Source organism: Xenopus laevis, chromosome 7S, assembly GCF_017654675.1.
Source record: "Xenopus laevis strain J_2021 chromosome 7S, Xenopus_laevis_v10.1, whole genome shotgun sequence".
NCBI classification, from domain to species: Eukaryota; Metazoa; Chordata; class Amphibia; order Anura; family Pipidae; genus Xenopus; species Xenopus laevis.
Genome location: NC_054384.1, coordinates 89,165,664 through 89,182,191, shown reverse-complemented (window position 1 = coordinate 89,182,191; position 16,528 = coordinate 89,165,664). Strand labels below are relative to the sequence as shown.

At 38.6% G+C, this 16,528-nt stretch overlaps 1 protein-coding gene across 2 annotated transcripts in view; it reads right to left on the bottom strand.

The window, feature by feature from the left end:
- megf6.S (multiple EGF-like-domains 6 S homeolog) overlaps positions 1–16,528 on the bottom strand; it is a 320,522-nt gene that overhangs the window by 258,155 nt on the left and 45,839 nt on the right. For both annotated transcript variants that reach the window (XM_018228002.2, XM_041571504.1), the window contains exon 2: positions 14,930–15,064. In XM_018228002.2, the coding sequence (XP_018083491.1) occupies positions 14,930–15,064 (135 nt within the window). The remainder of the gene's footprint in view (positions 1–14,929; positions 15,065–16,528) is intronic.

Genomic DNA, 16,528 nt, shown 5'->3' with positions numbered 1-16,528 from the left:
TTTTAGCAGCTTCAGAGTATTTTATAGAAATTTGAGTTTTCCCCCTTTAAAAACTCAACCAGGTTTAATAAATCGCTCCGTAGAGTTGCCCACATTTTTGTTCTTAGCACAGCACTTGCTAATAATTAATAAAACACAAGTTGGACAAGTTGGTTATTATTTTATTCTTCACTACAAGGTCTTCGACCTCTTGTAGGACATAATGATGTAATAATGTTAAATAATCAGTAAATAAAAAACAAATATTAACAACAAAGTCTGAGAAGAGCTGAAAGGTGTGTGGGGAACATGACATGCCACAAAATTGCCCAGGCCCAACAAATTTTCTGAGGTGGCTTCTTATCACATATTCTGTCACCTCCGCAACCATCAGCAGTACAATGACATCATCGCCAGCTACTGTTAAATGATATCACTGTGTGCACAGCCAAATTTGGGGTTTTTCACCTTCCAAACACTTTTTTTTCAATTCAGTTGTTTTCAGATTGTTCCCCAGAAATAAAGACTTTTTTCAATTACTTTCCATTATTTATTTTTTACTGGTTTTCCAAAATCTACGTTTAGGGGCAGATTTATCAAAGGTCGAGGTGAATTTTCGAATGAAAAAAATTTGAGCTATTGTTTGTGTACTTCGACTAGGGAATAGTCCAAATTCGATTTGAATTAAAAAAAAATGCAAAAATTCGAATATCGAAATTTATCATGTACTGTCTCTTTAAAAATTTGACCATTCGCCATCAAAAACCTACCGAATTGCTGTTTTAGCCTTTAGGTGACCTCCTAGAACTTATTAAATCAAAAACGGACCTATTCACCCAAAAATTCAATTTGAAATTCGTCCCTTGATAAATATGATCCTTAAAGTTGAATGTTCTTGTCTCTGGTGTTTGAGTCTGGCAGCTCAGTTATTCAGGTGCAGACTCTAAATTGTTACAATTTTGAAACATTTAGTTGATCCATTTCTCAGCAGCATCTCTGGAGTATGAGCAACTATTGTATCAATTCTAACAGCTGCCTTTAATGAAACCCAGGGATTCTGCTCAGCAGGGACAAAGATAAGAAATGTATCAACTAAATATATCAATTTAGAACAGTTTACAGGGTCGACGACCCCCCTCCCAGAGCTGCTTTAGAAGGTGAAAAAATCCACTTTAAACTTCAATATTAGGAAAACGATGACACATAGGAAATAGAAAGTAATAGGAAAAATTAGTTATTTCTGGTGATCTATCTGAAACTAGTTGTTTGAAGGTGAACCACCCCTTTATGCCTAACCTTTTCTTTTAGAGTGTCATTAAATGCTGTCACCAGCCATCAACAGCGAAGTGTCTGAAGGACAGAATTCATTCACAAACAGACCTCCTGTTGCCATGTCACCAATACCCAAACACACCGCCGCCTGCCCTTTCTTTCATTGACTCTTACATCTAGGGCATAACACCCACTTAAAAAATCAAGTTCTACAAGTTCAGGCTGATTAAGTCCTCTCTTACTGTGACACATCGAGTGCAGTAATCATTTCTGGAGCTGTCTGTAAGTGGGTTAAACATTCAGTGGATTACTGTGCACATACAATGCAAATGCAATGCAAACACATCCCTCTGGGCTAGTCATGAAGCTCAGCGTGCTCAGGAAACAAATTCAGAATTCTCTTAATAGATTTTGGATGAATACCCATACTCATTTGTGAGCATTAACAGGTCAGTGTAATGAGATTCCACCAGAAGGTTAATAGAACGATAGGAAGCTTAACACAAGCAAATCCATGATTCAACACAATAAGTGGCCGGGGCCATTTGGCTGTGAGGGAAGACAGCTGACGAGTCCTGCTGCCAATGGTGCATCAAATTCTACGGTCTCTAAACAGCATTTAAGGTATGGGGGAAAGGACACTCGGGGAAACAAAAATAGCAAAATTCATCTCTGTCGTACTTAAATTTAGCAATGAATTGTTTGAGCTGCACTGTTCTGTATTTAGTCATCTCTTTGTAGAAAATGTGTTGTGCAATGTGAATTCAATTGCCTCCCAACACTTTATTAATTTAAAGAGCCACCAGTAGTTGAAAATTTAATTGTACAAGTGTCTTCTGACTAACCTCACCAACCTGGAGCAAATCTGTCAAGAAGAATGAAAGAATATTACTCCTAAAGGGTGTTTGGTACGTAATTACTAGGAATGCACCAGATCTAGGATTTGGCTGTTTTCAGCAGGATTCGTATTCAGCCGAATCCAAGTGGCTGGCCGAACTGATTCCAAATCCTAAAAATTGCGGCACACAAACAAGGAAGTTAAAGGATTTTAATGAATTAATTTAAATTAAATTAGCTTGGTTCTAGTTTGCATATGCATTTATAAATTAGGGTTCAATTTTGGCTCAATATTTGGCCAAATCTTTCATCTTTCATGAAGGATTTGGGATTCGGCCGAATCCCAAAATAGTGGGTTTATTGAATCCCTAGTACTTGCCCAAAACAACAATTACACTTTGGACTACAAATTCTACCCACCCCAGTCTCCTAAATCCAGGGTTGGACTGGCCTACCAGAATACCAGAGGATCTCCCAATGGGTTCCATACTAAGACAGTTCCCATGGGCCCCTTATTTCCACAATAGGCCAACATAATAACTGCAACATTTAGCATTATCTAGAGTTAAATTTTGTCAAGTTTGTTGAGTTGTTATACACATATACATATAATATTATGTCACCTGGTGGGCCCTATGAGATCCAGTCCAAAAATGCCTAAATCAATTCTTTTTTGGGTCCAAACTGCAAAGGAGTAACTGAAAATGTCATTCGTTTCATTTTAAAACTATGATTGCTGGAAAAAAAACAGCTCTACAAAATAATGAGTCGGAGGACTGAATATTAAATATCTAATTTTGAGTTTCAGTAGTCTCAAGTAAAACTAACACAGAGAACTAATTTTTAGCGCAGGATTTATTATGCAGACAAATTAGATTGTTGGCCAAGGGTCTGAATGTTTTTGTTAGGCAATGTATATTTTTTCGGCACAATGCTATGGTTTAATTAATGATCTGCTTCATAATTTACCGACTCAATTAGCAAAGAAAATAACGTTCCTTTATTCACTTTTTTTATGCTTGTGTGAGAAGAAGAAGAAGGCCAATTGGGAGGGTTACATTACCCTGATGAATTACAAATGATCTTCTGGGGCACAGCCTGGGCCCTACTATTCATACAAAAGTAGGAAGAACCAATAAATGTTATAGTAACACTGATTACAGTTATAAACAAAATTGCTCAATTTTGGTGAACGGAATTGAAATAGCATTACACATTCAGAACTTAATTGCTCAAATAATTATGCTGCTGCAGACATTCAAATATATTTTCATGCACTTTATTATTACATAGGAATGTTTGGGGTTTGATTTTATTTGGACATCTGTTGTAATGGTGGCACAGTGGGCAGTATTGTGGTCTTGCATCACTGGGGATAATGATTTCATCCAACAAGGGTGGTGTTATTAGCATGGAGTCGTTTACCCATGCTTGCATTGATTTATTCCCACAATCCTAGGGTAAGCCCGTTTTCCAGGGAGAATTCAATTTTTCAGAGTCCAAGGGGCCCATTCACCAAGCTCAGGTGAATGAATAGAGGGGAAAAAAAGCTCGAATTTCGAGTAGTTTTTTGTGCTCCTCGACTATCGAATTGGCGTAAATTCGCATGAGTAGAATGATTCGAATAGATCGGGCGCAAAAACGCTATTCGCCCGTTCGATAGTCGAAATACTGTCTCTTTTAAAAATACTTTGACTGCCTATTTCGCCACCTAAAACCTACCGAATTGCTTTAAAAGCCTATGGGAAAGTCCCATCGGCTTTTTTTCCAAGTTTTTGATTGAATAAAAAGACATTCGATCGAATGAAAACCCTTCGAGCGAATATTCGATCGTGCGCCTATACGCCTGGCGAATATTCGCCAATTTGACTATTCGCCAGCGGGTAAATTCACCCGAATTGCCTATTCGATTCTATTCCCCAGTCGAATTTCGAGGGATTTAACCCCTCGAAATTCGACCCTTGATACATCTGCCCCTAAGTGTGTCGGAACCCTAAATTATTCCAGTTGCTGCAAATGTCCTGGTTTTTCTTCCACAGAGAAATGTAAATGTAATATAGGATACCAGTGCTAAGTAAAGTAATATAGATTTGAATTAACTTTTTTTTGAGGGCAGATATTTTAAGTCTGCTTTCAATTTCCTGATAGTCCTATCATTTGATCTCCTTCCTGTAATCATTTGCCTAAGATTCCTGATAAGCTTATGACAACAATATCAAGCTATATCGGCATGGCATGCAGAGGGGTAAGCAGCAGAGATAAAAAAAAGGTAAAGGACTATGGCAAACAGGGTTCATTTATACCTTAATAGATGTTTTGCCTTGATTTGCTTTTCTACAAATGTCATAGAAGTGCAACCACTTGGGTTTTGGTACATAATCGGAATAAGTCACTGACTAGCAGCTACAGTGGCCTTGGATACCCTCTGATGAGACTTATATTACCAGGACAAAATGCTAGAATACTACCATTGCTCATTTTTGGATTTGACAAATACCAAGTAAATCACTACTTTAATTGTTCAGTCAACCTGAATCTCAACACTAGTCCTAAAGTCCAAGTCCTAAAAGTCCACACAAAGGGCTGTGATTGTGCCACATTCTGGGTTCAGTGCATTTTCTCCCTTTACTTTGTCAAATGCAGGAAACAACATTGTTCAGAGATACAAGAGACTTTCATGGGCATGGACCACATGTGGGAACATGTTAGGGGTTAGCTGGCATGACTTTGCACAGGGATGTCAAAATATCTTTGAGCTATATTGTGTCCTACACATGGCAAAGGGATCATAATCAAGGATCATGCTGTGTAGCAAATTCTTCCCTGCTTATCCCAAAACTGGAATTCAATTTGTACTGAAAACTCTATTTTCTGCATATCCCCATTTATACAGCTGCCGTAATGCTTGACTTCCCCTTTATCTTCCCAAATGTTCAATAATAGCCCCATCTTTTTACGATCAGTGATGTTGCTGAGTCACGATCAGTGATGTTGTTTAGTGCACCTAAGATGATGTAAATACAGGCTTTAGTGGTGTGCCATAATGGGTGGGTTGGTTCCCACAAAGCTTCAAAGAACTAGTTGACAGTTTACTATTAATGGGTTATTGGCTCGTCCACGGCAAAAGGTGCTTTTGAAGTCAAACCAAACAATGTGACCATATTATTTAACGTCTTTGTTCCTAACTCAGACACTTTGACCGGTTACACTTTAATTCATTTATTTTTTTTCCCTTCGGCAGCATATACATTACTCGTGATAATTGCTGAAAATTACAGTGTGAAGGGAAGTTGCTGAACCTGGTATTAATAGTCTAGTGCTGTATGAGGTTTCCATGCCACAGTCTTTGTACATGGAAGAATAAGCGAGCAGCCTAAATGTTAGCTTTGTCCTCATCTTCTCAGTGTGAATTCCTGCCCCAGCCACTGAGCAGGAAATAAATAACTGATTGATTTGCTCTTCTTAGTGGAAATCTGAAATGGGCAAATTATCAGCATAGCATGAGCACATTGTTCATTTTCAGTCTTTCAGGCTAAGAGGGGCCTTCAACAAATCCGAAGTGTGTTTTAGTAAAAGAAAACTCAAATGAACCTGAAACCCGATACAAGAAAATAATAGAAAATATATTAAGTACAGTTCCCTCCAAGTAAATATTCTTTACTCCTTGTCCGTGACAAATTACAGGTTTTGAGAATGGGCTGTCAGAGTCGTCCAGCGGGTGTCCTGCACATTGTGTCCTGTGCCATCAATTTCTTTATATGGATAAACATATGAGAAAACTCCCAAGGTCCTTAACTGGCGCAGAGGGGTCATTTAAAAGTTGATACAAAAAGAATATTGGTTCTTGCATATAAAATACTCTAAAACATCCAAGAGCCAGAGGGGGCCCTCCATGGGATTTTTGTCCCCGTGGGAGCTTTTTTATCATAATCCTTTAGGGCAGAGACACACACTGCTATTTCGGGAGATTAGTTGCCCAGCAACAAATCTCTTCTTCTTCGGGCGTCTAATCTCCCTGAACTGCCTTCCCGTCAGCTAGAATGTAAATCGCCGGTGGGATGGCACTCGGAATGCTTAGTTTTCAGAAGTCGCTCAAAGTTGCCTCACGAGGAAACTTCGAGCGACTTCGAAAAGCCGAAGCGATCCAAGTGCCATCCAGCCGGGAATTTACATGGGAATGGTATGATGGACTAAATAAAAATAAAGAGACCAGACACCAAGAGCTTTTGTTGGAGAAAAGGCCGCAGCTGTATTTATTTGTAACTCTCAATATTTTCCAGAAAGCATTTCTTTTTGATAACAGGTATATATATAATAACTGGTAATAAACCTAGCCAGCCTGTACAAGCCTGTACACTTAGGCTGCCAATTTTTTACTTTAACAATTTTGTTTAACCATTCTCAATGCTCAGCCTTAATAACACCAAGCCATAAGCCTGTTTACATTTTTTAAAAGTTACTTTCCACTGCTGCGACAATATAATTTTTTTTTTTTTTTTTTTTTTTTTTTTAATATATATTCTAGGGTGGGAGGGTGGGGTAATGAAGCGCTCCTCTGCTCATCCACCGCTGAATGACCACAATCACACTCAGCGCTTGCTTTATATACCCTCCTCGCGTAATCACATGACCTTCACTTAGCCAATGGAGGCCTTACATTCTAACCTTGCCAATCAGCCCAGCAACTACCTTAGGCGGGAAAAATTTACCTCACAAACTGTTTTAAACTCCGCACACAGCTGCTGTAACATTTAACCATTTATTTGCCATCAACCCTCCCCATGCAGGCTCATGGAATATAAAATTCCCTTATACCTAACATGGGAATGGTATGATGGACTAAATAAAAATAAAGAGACCAGACACCAAGAGCTTTTGTTGGAGAAAAGGCCGCAGCTGTATTTATTTGTAACTCTCAATATTTTCCAGAAAGCATTTCTTTTTGATAACAGGTATATATATAATAACTGGTAATAAACCTAGCCAGCCTGTACAAGCCTGTACACTTAGGCTGCCAATTTTTTACTTTAACAATTTTGTTTAACCATTCTCAATGCTCAGCCTTAATAACACCAAGCCATAAGCCTGTTTACATTTTTTAAAAGTTACTTTCCACCACGCCAAGCTACTTCACATCATGAAAGTAGCCTTGGCACACCTCCATTTAAATAAAGCTTTCTCAATTATTGTCTGTAGACCAGTATTGAAAATATCATTTCCTATATCAGACAGATGGACATCATCTGCTCTGAAAAGGCCTTTAACACCCAACTCCAGCTCCTGGTGACGGTAAGTATTCATATTAAGAGATCTTAAAAATTTTGCTACTGCAAAATTCAGCTTACGCCTGCAACGCTCAAGCGGTCTATGCTGTACATCATATAACCATACTCTTCTTGAAACAACTTCAGACCAGGTTATAATTGTATCTATAAACGTGAAATGAAGTTGTGCCACATCACGTCTGATGTTTCTGATCAACTCAATGGTTCTCATTCGACCTATATCATTGCCACCCAAATGGATGACAATGATATCAGGTCGTCCCCAATTTACATACATTCTAGAAATCATGGCAGGTAAATCAGCCCACATGGCACCTCTGATGCCAAACCAGCGAATTATAATGTTCTGAGGGAAACTCAAGTTAGGACCATATGGTCTAATCACTGCTCTTCTCTGTGCCCAGAATACATAAGAATGGCCGATGATCCATACTGTACATGACTCAGAACCTATAAAAGAAAAGTAGAAAAACGATATAACATCTACTAAGTTGGGACGAATGTACGATTTGAATCTCCTTGAATCCCACCGACCAATACTCTTAATGAATTTCTCGTCCATGCCCATTAAAGCAGCCTGTGTTGCCGCTCCAATCCTAAATGAGTGACTTTTGTATTTGTCAACTGGAAGTCCGAGATGCCTAATGCACCTTTTAAAAATTTGACAAAGTTGAAATTTTGACAGATACGAACCATCAGCGTGCATGAAAAATGGCCCATCAATTTTAGGTCTTATCGCAAGAAATTCATTAACAGCTGTCACTGGACAGAGATTCAAATGTTTAAAGACACCAATCCAAACTATGGCTCCTTTTCCCAAGCTATCTGTTTTTGATCTTCGAATAAAAACTTTCAATTTATTTTGAATTATAGAAACATCTTTAAGAAAAAGACCCCCTGGTTTTGATTTTGATTCTGAAACTGCCTCACTAATTCTTAAAGCAGCGAAAAACATAACTAAGAATAACCCTTGAAAAAGTTTTACTTCATATAAGGATGAACAAATTACCTCTAACGCCATCAACATTTTGCGTAATATGTTCATAGTAATTGGTCTCCTATCTTCCCTGCTAACGTTTACTCTCGCTATGCCTCTATAAATCTGCTTTATCACTGGTGCTTTTGTTATATCTGTTGCACCCAGCATTTTAATGAAAAAGGATATTCCAGCTAGTTGCTTCTTTATGTATGATAAGGTATGATTTGCTTCCACATGTTCTAAAATAAAAAGTAATAAACAGTCTATATCCGATGTTCCAGAGTCTTGTAGATTTTTAAAATCCTGCCAATCCATCCAAGCGCTGCTATAAGCTAACCAGGTTTTTTCAGAAACTGATTTCTGCAATAAATTTTTTAACACTGCGTTACAAGATCCCATAGGTATGGAGGGCAGTGATCTGGCTCTTGTACTGCCTCTCTTGCAAGTTCTCTGAATTTGGCAAACTGAAAACGAGAGAGAGCGTCAGCTAAACAATTTTGATAACCTGGTACATGCTTAGCCCTCAACCAAATGTTTGTTCCAAGGTTCTTAGTACTATTTGTCTTACAGCCATAACCACTGGGGGTGATTTTGCTGATAAATTATTTATCACTTGTACCACACCCATATTGTCTGAATGGAGCCTAATCCTTTTGTTAGCTAACCTGGGACCCCAAATGTCTAATGCCACCAGCACTGGGAATATTTCCAATAAGACTAGGTTGCTAGTCAAACCCATCTCTTGCCAATTCGCCGGCCAGCTATTAACACACCAGCTGCCTTGAAGGTAAGCTCCAAAACCAGCACTTGCTGCTGCATCTGTATATAAGTCTATGACAGAATTGTCTACAAAACTGTCTTGAAGGCATGTTCTACCATTATATAACTCTAAGAAATCGCGCCACACAACCAAATCTGCTTTTATTTCCGTAGGAATCCGAATGTGCCAATTTGGGTTAGAAATTCCACAAGTTAAACTTATCAAACGTCTATTGAATATCCTACCCATTGGAATCACTCTTGTGGCAAAAACTAAATGCCCAATGAGCGATTGAATATGCTTCAACTTTAATTTTTTAGCTAACAAAGCTGTAGCAATTAAATTTCTGAGCTTTCGAAGCTTTTCAGCTGGAAGTCGAAACTCCATCTGCAAAGTATCTATTTCTATTCCTAAAAACTGTAAATTTGTAGTCGGAAAAATAGTTTTTTCTTTTGATATAGGAATACCAAACTGTTTTGATAGGGCTAAAAATGTACTCAATAACATTGCACACGTTCTTGTGCCAGCTGGGCCTACAAAAAGAAAATCATCAAGATAATGAAGGATATGCTGAGAGCTGGTTTCAAATTTTACTGTCCATTCCACGAATGTAGCAAAAATTTCAAAATATTTGCAAGATATAGCGCATCCCATTGGGAGACATTTATCATAATAATAAAAACCATCGAAATGAAAACCTAAAAGATGATGTGAAGTTTCATGAATAGGGAGAAGCCGAAAAGCCGACTCGACGTCGCTCTTAGCTAACATAGCTCCTCGCCCACAAAGCCTGACTAAATCAACCGCTTTGTCAAATGATGCATATTCAACAGAACAAATATCAGATGAAATTGCATCATTAACAGACAGGCCCTGTGGAAAGGATAGATGATGTATAAGGCGAAAAGCACCTACTTCCTTTTTAGGGACTACTCCCAAAGGTGAAATCCTCATATTTGGAAGTGGAATATCAGAAAAAGGACCAGCTATCCGATTTAACACCAGCTCTTTTCTCAGCTTATCCCTGACTATCTCCGGATGATGATATACTGATTTAAGATTATCCTCTACAACTGGATACCATTTTATCTCATCCACTGGGATTGTAAAACCCTCAGAAAAACCGGCTCTAATTAGAGCTGCCTTCTGCTGGTCGGGGTAAATGCTTAGATAAGGCAGCATGTTTTGCAGCCTCACCGGGGTTGTCACTTTTTGCTGGGTGGTCCTTATTGGATTTATTTTGCACAAATCTTTTTGCACAGCGAAAGGCAGGATGTGCAGCATTACAAATGGAGCACTCATGCTTAAATCTACAATTATTTTGCCATTTGCAAAAGCTTTCATTATAAATCCAACAAGTGTTTTTTACCGTTGTTGGCTTAGTCAAATTAGCAGGACTAACAACTGGCGCTTTTGTTGTGAGCATCCCCATCCACAAATCAATGTCCTTGGTGCCCCAAGTCAGCGACCTGTGGATGGATTTTTTCTGCCTAAAACGATCTTCATATATATACCATGCTATACCCCCATAGCCCTTATAAGCTTCAAGGATTATATCCAGATGCTTAAACAATCCTGGACTAAGCTCTGGATTACTTTGACATAATATATTTGCATAAATGCAAAATGCCTGAAGCCAGTTTGAAAAAGTTCTGGCCACAGGTCTTCGCCTTTCCTCCTCTGAATCCCCTTTACGGTCAGTTCTAAGAAAATTTTTAGCTGCCGGTAAAAGAGAAAGAATATCTATATAATCCCCCTTTATAATTTTTTCCCTCACGGCAGCAGATAAATGCAGGCCCAAAGGAGTAGTTTCACAAGCAAAAGAATCTCTATAAGCATATTCATTAACCCCTGTGCTTGTAAGCGTTAACGCCGCACCAGGAGTGGTTTGTTCATGAGTCACTTGTTGCAATAACTTACCCAGTTCCTTTAAGATATCCGACGTCCTGTCAGATTGCATATTGCTAGTTCCGGGTTGTTCCTGCCGGACCTGTGAGGAAACAGATCGGGAGGGAGGAGAAACAGCAGCCTGATTGGCTGGTAAGTGTACAGCTCTTTGCTCCTGCCGGCCACTTGCAACAGCGCCTTCACTGACTTCTGTATCCGTCGCATCTTGCGGAGGAGAAGAAGCAGGCCACAGCGGAGCTACATCTGTACGGCACGGGATCCTCCTCACCAACTTCCGCTTCCGCTTCTGAGGTGTTGTTTTCTTTGCCACCACCTTCTTCGCCTTCTTCGCCACTCGCGCCGACTTGGATGTTCCCGCCGCTTCCTCCGACAGCGCGTCGTCATCCGGCTCTTGAAGTTCCCTCTGACAGTGCGCCAGTATCTTGCGCAGCTCCTCACGATCCGCCTTCTGCAGCCAAGGGACGAAATCCTCCGCTCTGGTCGGCGAAGACATCTCAGCGGCGACGTCTCTCAGGAGGGTAATGAAGCGCTCCTCTGCTCATCCACCGCTGAATGACCACAATCACACTCAGCGCTTGCTTTATATACCCTCCTCGCGTAATCACATGACCTTCACTTAGCCAATGGAGGCCTTACATTCTAACCTTGCCAATCAGCCCAGCAACTACCTTAGGCGGGAAAAATTTACCTCACAAACTGTTTTAAACTCCGCACACAGCTGCTGTAACATTTAACCATTTATTTGCCATCAACCCTCCCCATGCAGGCTCATGGAATATAAAATTCCCTTATACCTAACATTCTACCTGGCAGGAAGGCAGTTTGGGAGATTAGTCGCCCGAAGAAGCCCTTATGGTGAAGACACACAGAGCTACTAGTAGCAGTTACTTGTCACGGGTACAAAATAGACAATAATGATAATTGGCTATGCTAAGACACTCTGGGGCAAATTTACCTAGGCCTACAACTACATCAGACATTAACCCGCTACGACTATGCATATTCATCAAAAAGCGGAAATATGGCAAATGAACGCTGGAGCATTTTCGCTAGCGAAAATTTAATCAGCGCAAAAGTTTCTTAATGAATTTTCTCTAGTGTTACTTTCTTCCTATCGAAACTTTGTTAACAAATGTACTTACAGTTACGTCGATTTAAATATGGCGGCTACATACAGTTCATGTGTATGTCTTTATTTGTGATGGTGACATTGCTGGAAATGGCCAAAGGAAGCAAAATAAAGACAAAAGAGATCCTCTATTGTCCTAAAAATGAGCCGTTTCTAAAACAAATGTGGCATGAGTTTCAAATGGTTGAAAAATTTAAATAAAATATATTTAACAGTTTCTCTGAATACAGGGTATGATGTCACTGACATATTGTCTATGGCAGGGTATTTTTTGGCCATTTTGTAGTCACAACAAGTTGCTGCTACTAGTAGCTCTGTGTGTCTTCACCCTTAGATTTCAAAATGATCTAGGCCACAAGCATTTGAGTGTGACAGAGAACTGGCCCAGCAGCTGTACAAGCTGTAGGTTTGTACAACTAATTGTGTGGTTTTTTACTTTTTGGTTTAAAGCCCCACCACCTATTTTTAAAGTCCAGTATTTGGTCAGGGCTTCCATACCTTGTAATAAGGCAATGGTTACATACAGCAAAAACATTGGGTTCCCCCTAATTCTTAACTGACCTTTACATGTGGCACTTTGGAATAACTAGAAGAAACAATGGGGGGCACATTTACTAAGGGTCGAATATCGAGGGTTAATTAACCCTCAATATTTGACCATCGAAGTAAAATCCTTCGACTTCGAATATCGAAGGATTTACCTCAAATACTTTGATCGATCGATCGAAGGAAAAATTGTTCGATAGAACGATTAAATCCTTCGAATCGAACGATTCGAAGGATTTTAATCCATCGATCCAAGCATTTTCCTTCGATCAAAAAAAGCTTTGAAACCTTATGGGGAAGGTCCCCCTAGGCTAACATTGGTGCTTGGTAGGTTTAAAGTGGCGATTCAATGTCGAAGTCGTAGTCGAAGGTCGAAGTAGCATATTCGATGGTTGAAGTACCCAAAAAAAACTTTGAAATTCAAAGTTTTTTAGTTCGAATCCTTCACTCGTGCTTAGTAACTGTGCCCCTAAGCGTTCGGGCCAAATATTAGTCTAACTAGCTTGTACCCGCCCTAGCTCTCTCTCTAGAGGGGCTGTCCCATTGTATGGAAACCTTCACTATATTTACTTTACAACACAAAAACATTTACTACACGCTGGGCCTTCATTCTTAGAACAAAGCCTGCCTTTATGCTAACTGTATAACCAACACGACCAGGTTGGAATGCTGAGGTTATACCTTTAATAGCTAACAGTTCCATGCAGTTACCAACTATCCTTCTGGAATAAATCATTCTTACAGTAGTACTATGAACACCTCTGGCACCAAATAGAGTGGAAAAGGGTTTCATTTTGCCTATTTTTTCCTTCCCCTTTAGCTACTTTTGCTGTGATTTTGCTAAAATGGCACAACACAAGGCATTAAGGTCCCCAAATGTTTAATCCTGATGAATTAAACACTTCACTTGCATAATTGTAGCACATTAAAGAATCACTAAAATCAGTAAATGAAAAGCATTTATTTGAATCAACATATGCATGTAAAAATCTTTAATTTGAGGCCAGATTTTATTGCAGTAAACTTGATTTTTAGCTCTACTGTTTTCTGCCATATTTTATCTGTTCTTAAAATAAAGACACGTGTTCAGTGGAACCAATGGCACATGAGGTGATCACAGGCTTATCTCTCACTTTATTATCTCAGTTCTAAAGGTTTGTTTAAACTACCCGAAATCGACCTCTATATCTTACTATGAGGACGACTTGAAACAAACAGATGTTTGTTGGGCAAATTTTTAGCAACACAACACATCATGCCAAGTGCCATTGCCCTTAGATATTATATTTATGAGCTGGCTGCTCACACAAAAACAAATAATATTGTTAAATAAAAATGTAGTGCTGTCTAGATATAGGGGGATATTTATCAAGGGTCGAATTTCGAATTGAAAAAACTTCGAAATTCGAATTCAAAAAGACCAGCCGAAATTAAGTCAAAGGTTTTTTTTGGTTTAATAGGTCCGTTTTCGATAGAATAGTTCCATATACGGCCGAATTCGAATTGTACGAATCGAAGGAATAGCGCATTCGATCAAATTCGAAATGGGTTCTAGGAGGTCCCTCAAAGACAAAAACAGCAATTCAGCAGGTTTTAGATGGCGCATGATAGAAGTCTAATTTTAAAGAGACAGTACATGATGAATTTCAATATTCGAATTTTTGAATTTTTTTCAAATTCGAATCGAATTTGGACTATTCCCTAGTCGAAGTACACAAAAAATAGCTCAAAATTCGAATTTTTTTAATTCGAAAATTCACCTCGACCTTTGATAAATCTGCCCCTATGTTTAGATATATTTATGGCAATTTATGTATTTATAATTGTCTTTTTCATGCCACAAGTGAAACATTTATAACACTGCTGCACTTCAGAAAAAAATTACTATTACTTTACATATAATACAATCAGAATGATGGAAAGGTGAAGCAAAATGGTAAATATTGCTTTTTGGGTGATACTAAGAATCCTGTGATGACTTTAGACATGAGTGTTTTAGTAGCTAGGGGTACTGTACATTCTAGCCGGCGGGAGGGCATTTAGGGGAGATTAGTCGCCCAAAGAAGAGGTGATTTGTCGTTGGGCGACTAATCTCCCCCAGTAGCCACGTCTGTCGCCACCCTTAAGGCCCCAAATAATTCCTAGATAAGATTGTTATCCTGTTAAAAGGTTAGTGCACCTTTAAATTAACACTTAGCACACAATAGACAGAAAAGCAGTGCTCTTGTGCTTACCTTCTCTCATAGCCAACGCACCACACCTGCCCCGCACATCCCTGCTTCCATACTTTGACCATGCGACTGAAGGCTTGGATCACAGGTTGCTTGTGGGCTGCTATGGACGGCTCTTTCACTGAACACACATTGGGCCTAGGAAATGAGAATTTATATAAAAAAAAAAGTTAAATACTATTATTAATCATATAAATAGAACACCAAATGAGTTATTTGTTTTCTAAAATAGATAGTGCCTATATTGTGGTGTTTATACAAATGGCCTGTAGATGTCACTATGCCCAGACTTATACTGTGCATACTTCCTGACAGATTAAAAGTGAAAGTGAAAGTTACTGTTGTGTAATGCCTGCATGACTCTGCTAATAAAGCACTGTTATACTCTACTCATCCTCGGCTACCCAAAACATAACATATACTACTGTATTCACCAGTATCAATAAAATGATACTACGGGTCCTATTTCCTAACAATCGGATTTCTTTTTTTTTTCACAAATCTCTATAAAAATTTATGTTTTTTACATATTTCTTTAAAACTCCAAAAATTCACTGATCGTATTGTAATCAATTCGAAGGTTTTCAAATTGCCTTTATGCTAGTAATTAAATAAACCTCTAAAAATATTCACATTTTTACAGGTTTTAAAGGTTTGTGTATCGCATTACTCAGAATTGTTTTCCATTTATACTTTTTATAACCAGATCTTCTGATAACTTTCATGGCATTCGTGATTTTAGAGAAACTGAGTTTAACCTGTGTTTTCAAAAACCTCTAAAACCACTTACCGGTAAATGTAATCATAAATATATAGGCCTCTAAAAATTATCAATAAGCTGAAAAAAATAAGCTGCAAGCTGCCATCTTTAGGAAGCCCCCAATCAGGAGGTAATAGTGAGGATGGTTATGTCTTATCCCTAATAACACTGCTAATAGTATTACCTAATTCCAATGTTCAATATATTACAGCACTGCATGATATGTCAGCTGCTTTATATACTGTAATATACCTTTTGTTATTTTAAAAATCAGAACAATTTAAACCACTTTTGTAAGCAGCATCTTACTCCACCTGGAGTCAGCCAAACCAACACTTAGGGGGTTATTTAACAAAGTCCGAATTTATTTCAATATTTTCTGCTACAAACGCCGATCAAATCCTTTTACGCTTATTTATTATTACATTTTCCCGAAAATTTGCTTTGCAGGAAATAATCCGATTTTCACGATTTTTTTGGATTTTTCCATCCGTTTTTCAAGATTTTTTTGGAATTTTCACCCGAAAACTCCGAAAACGTTAGTGTATTGCACGTAACCCAGCGCACATCAAAAAATCATTGGGACTTCTTCCATTGACCTATATGTAACCTCGACAGGTCTGAGATGCCAACTTTTCCATCCTCGGGGTTTAATAAGTTCTGAAAAATTCGTGATTTTTTAAAAGTCAGATTTTATTTTAAAAAAGCATGAATTTTTCGTGATTTTTACATTTGGGGTTTAGTAAATGACCCCCTAAGCCGACTCTTTATTACACTCCCTACACCAAGCAAACATTAGATGCCAAGGTGGGTGGTGGCCACTGGCCATAACACTTGCGGCA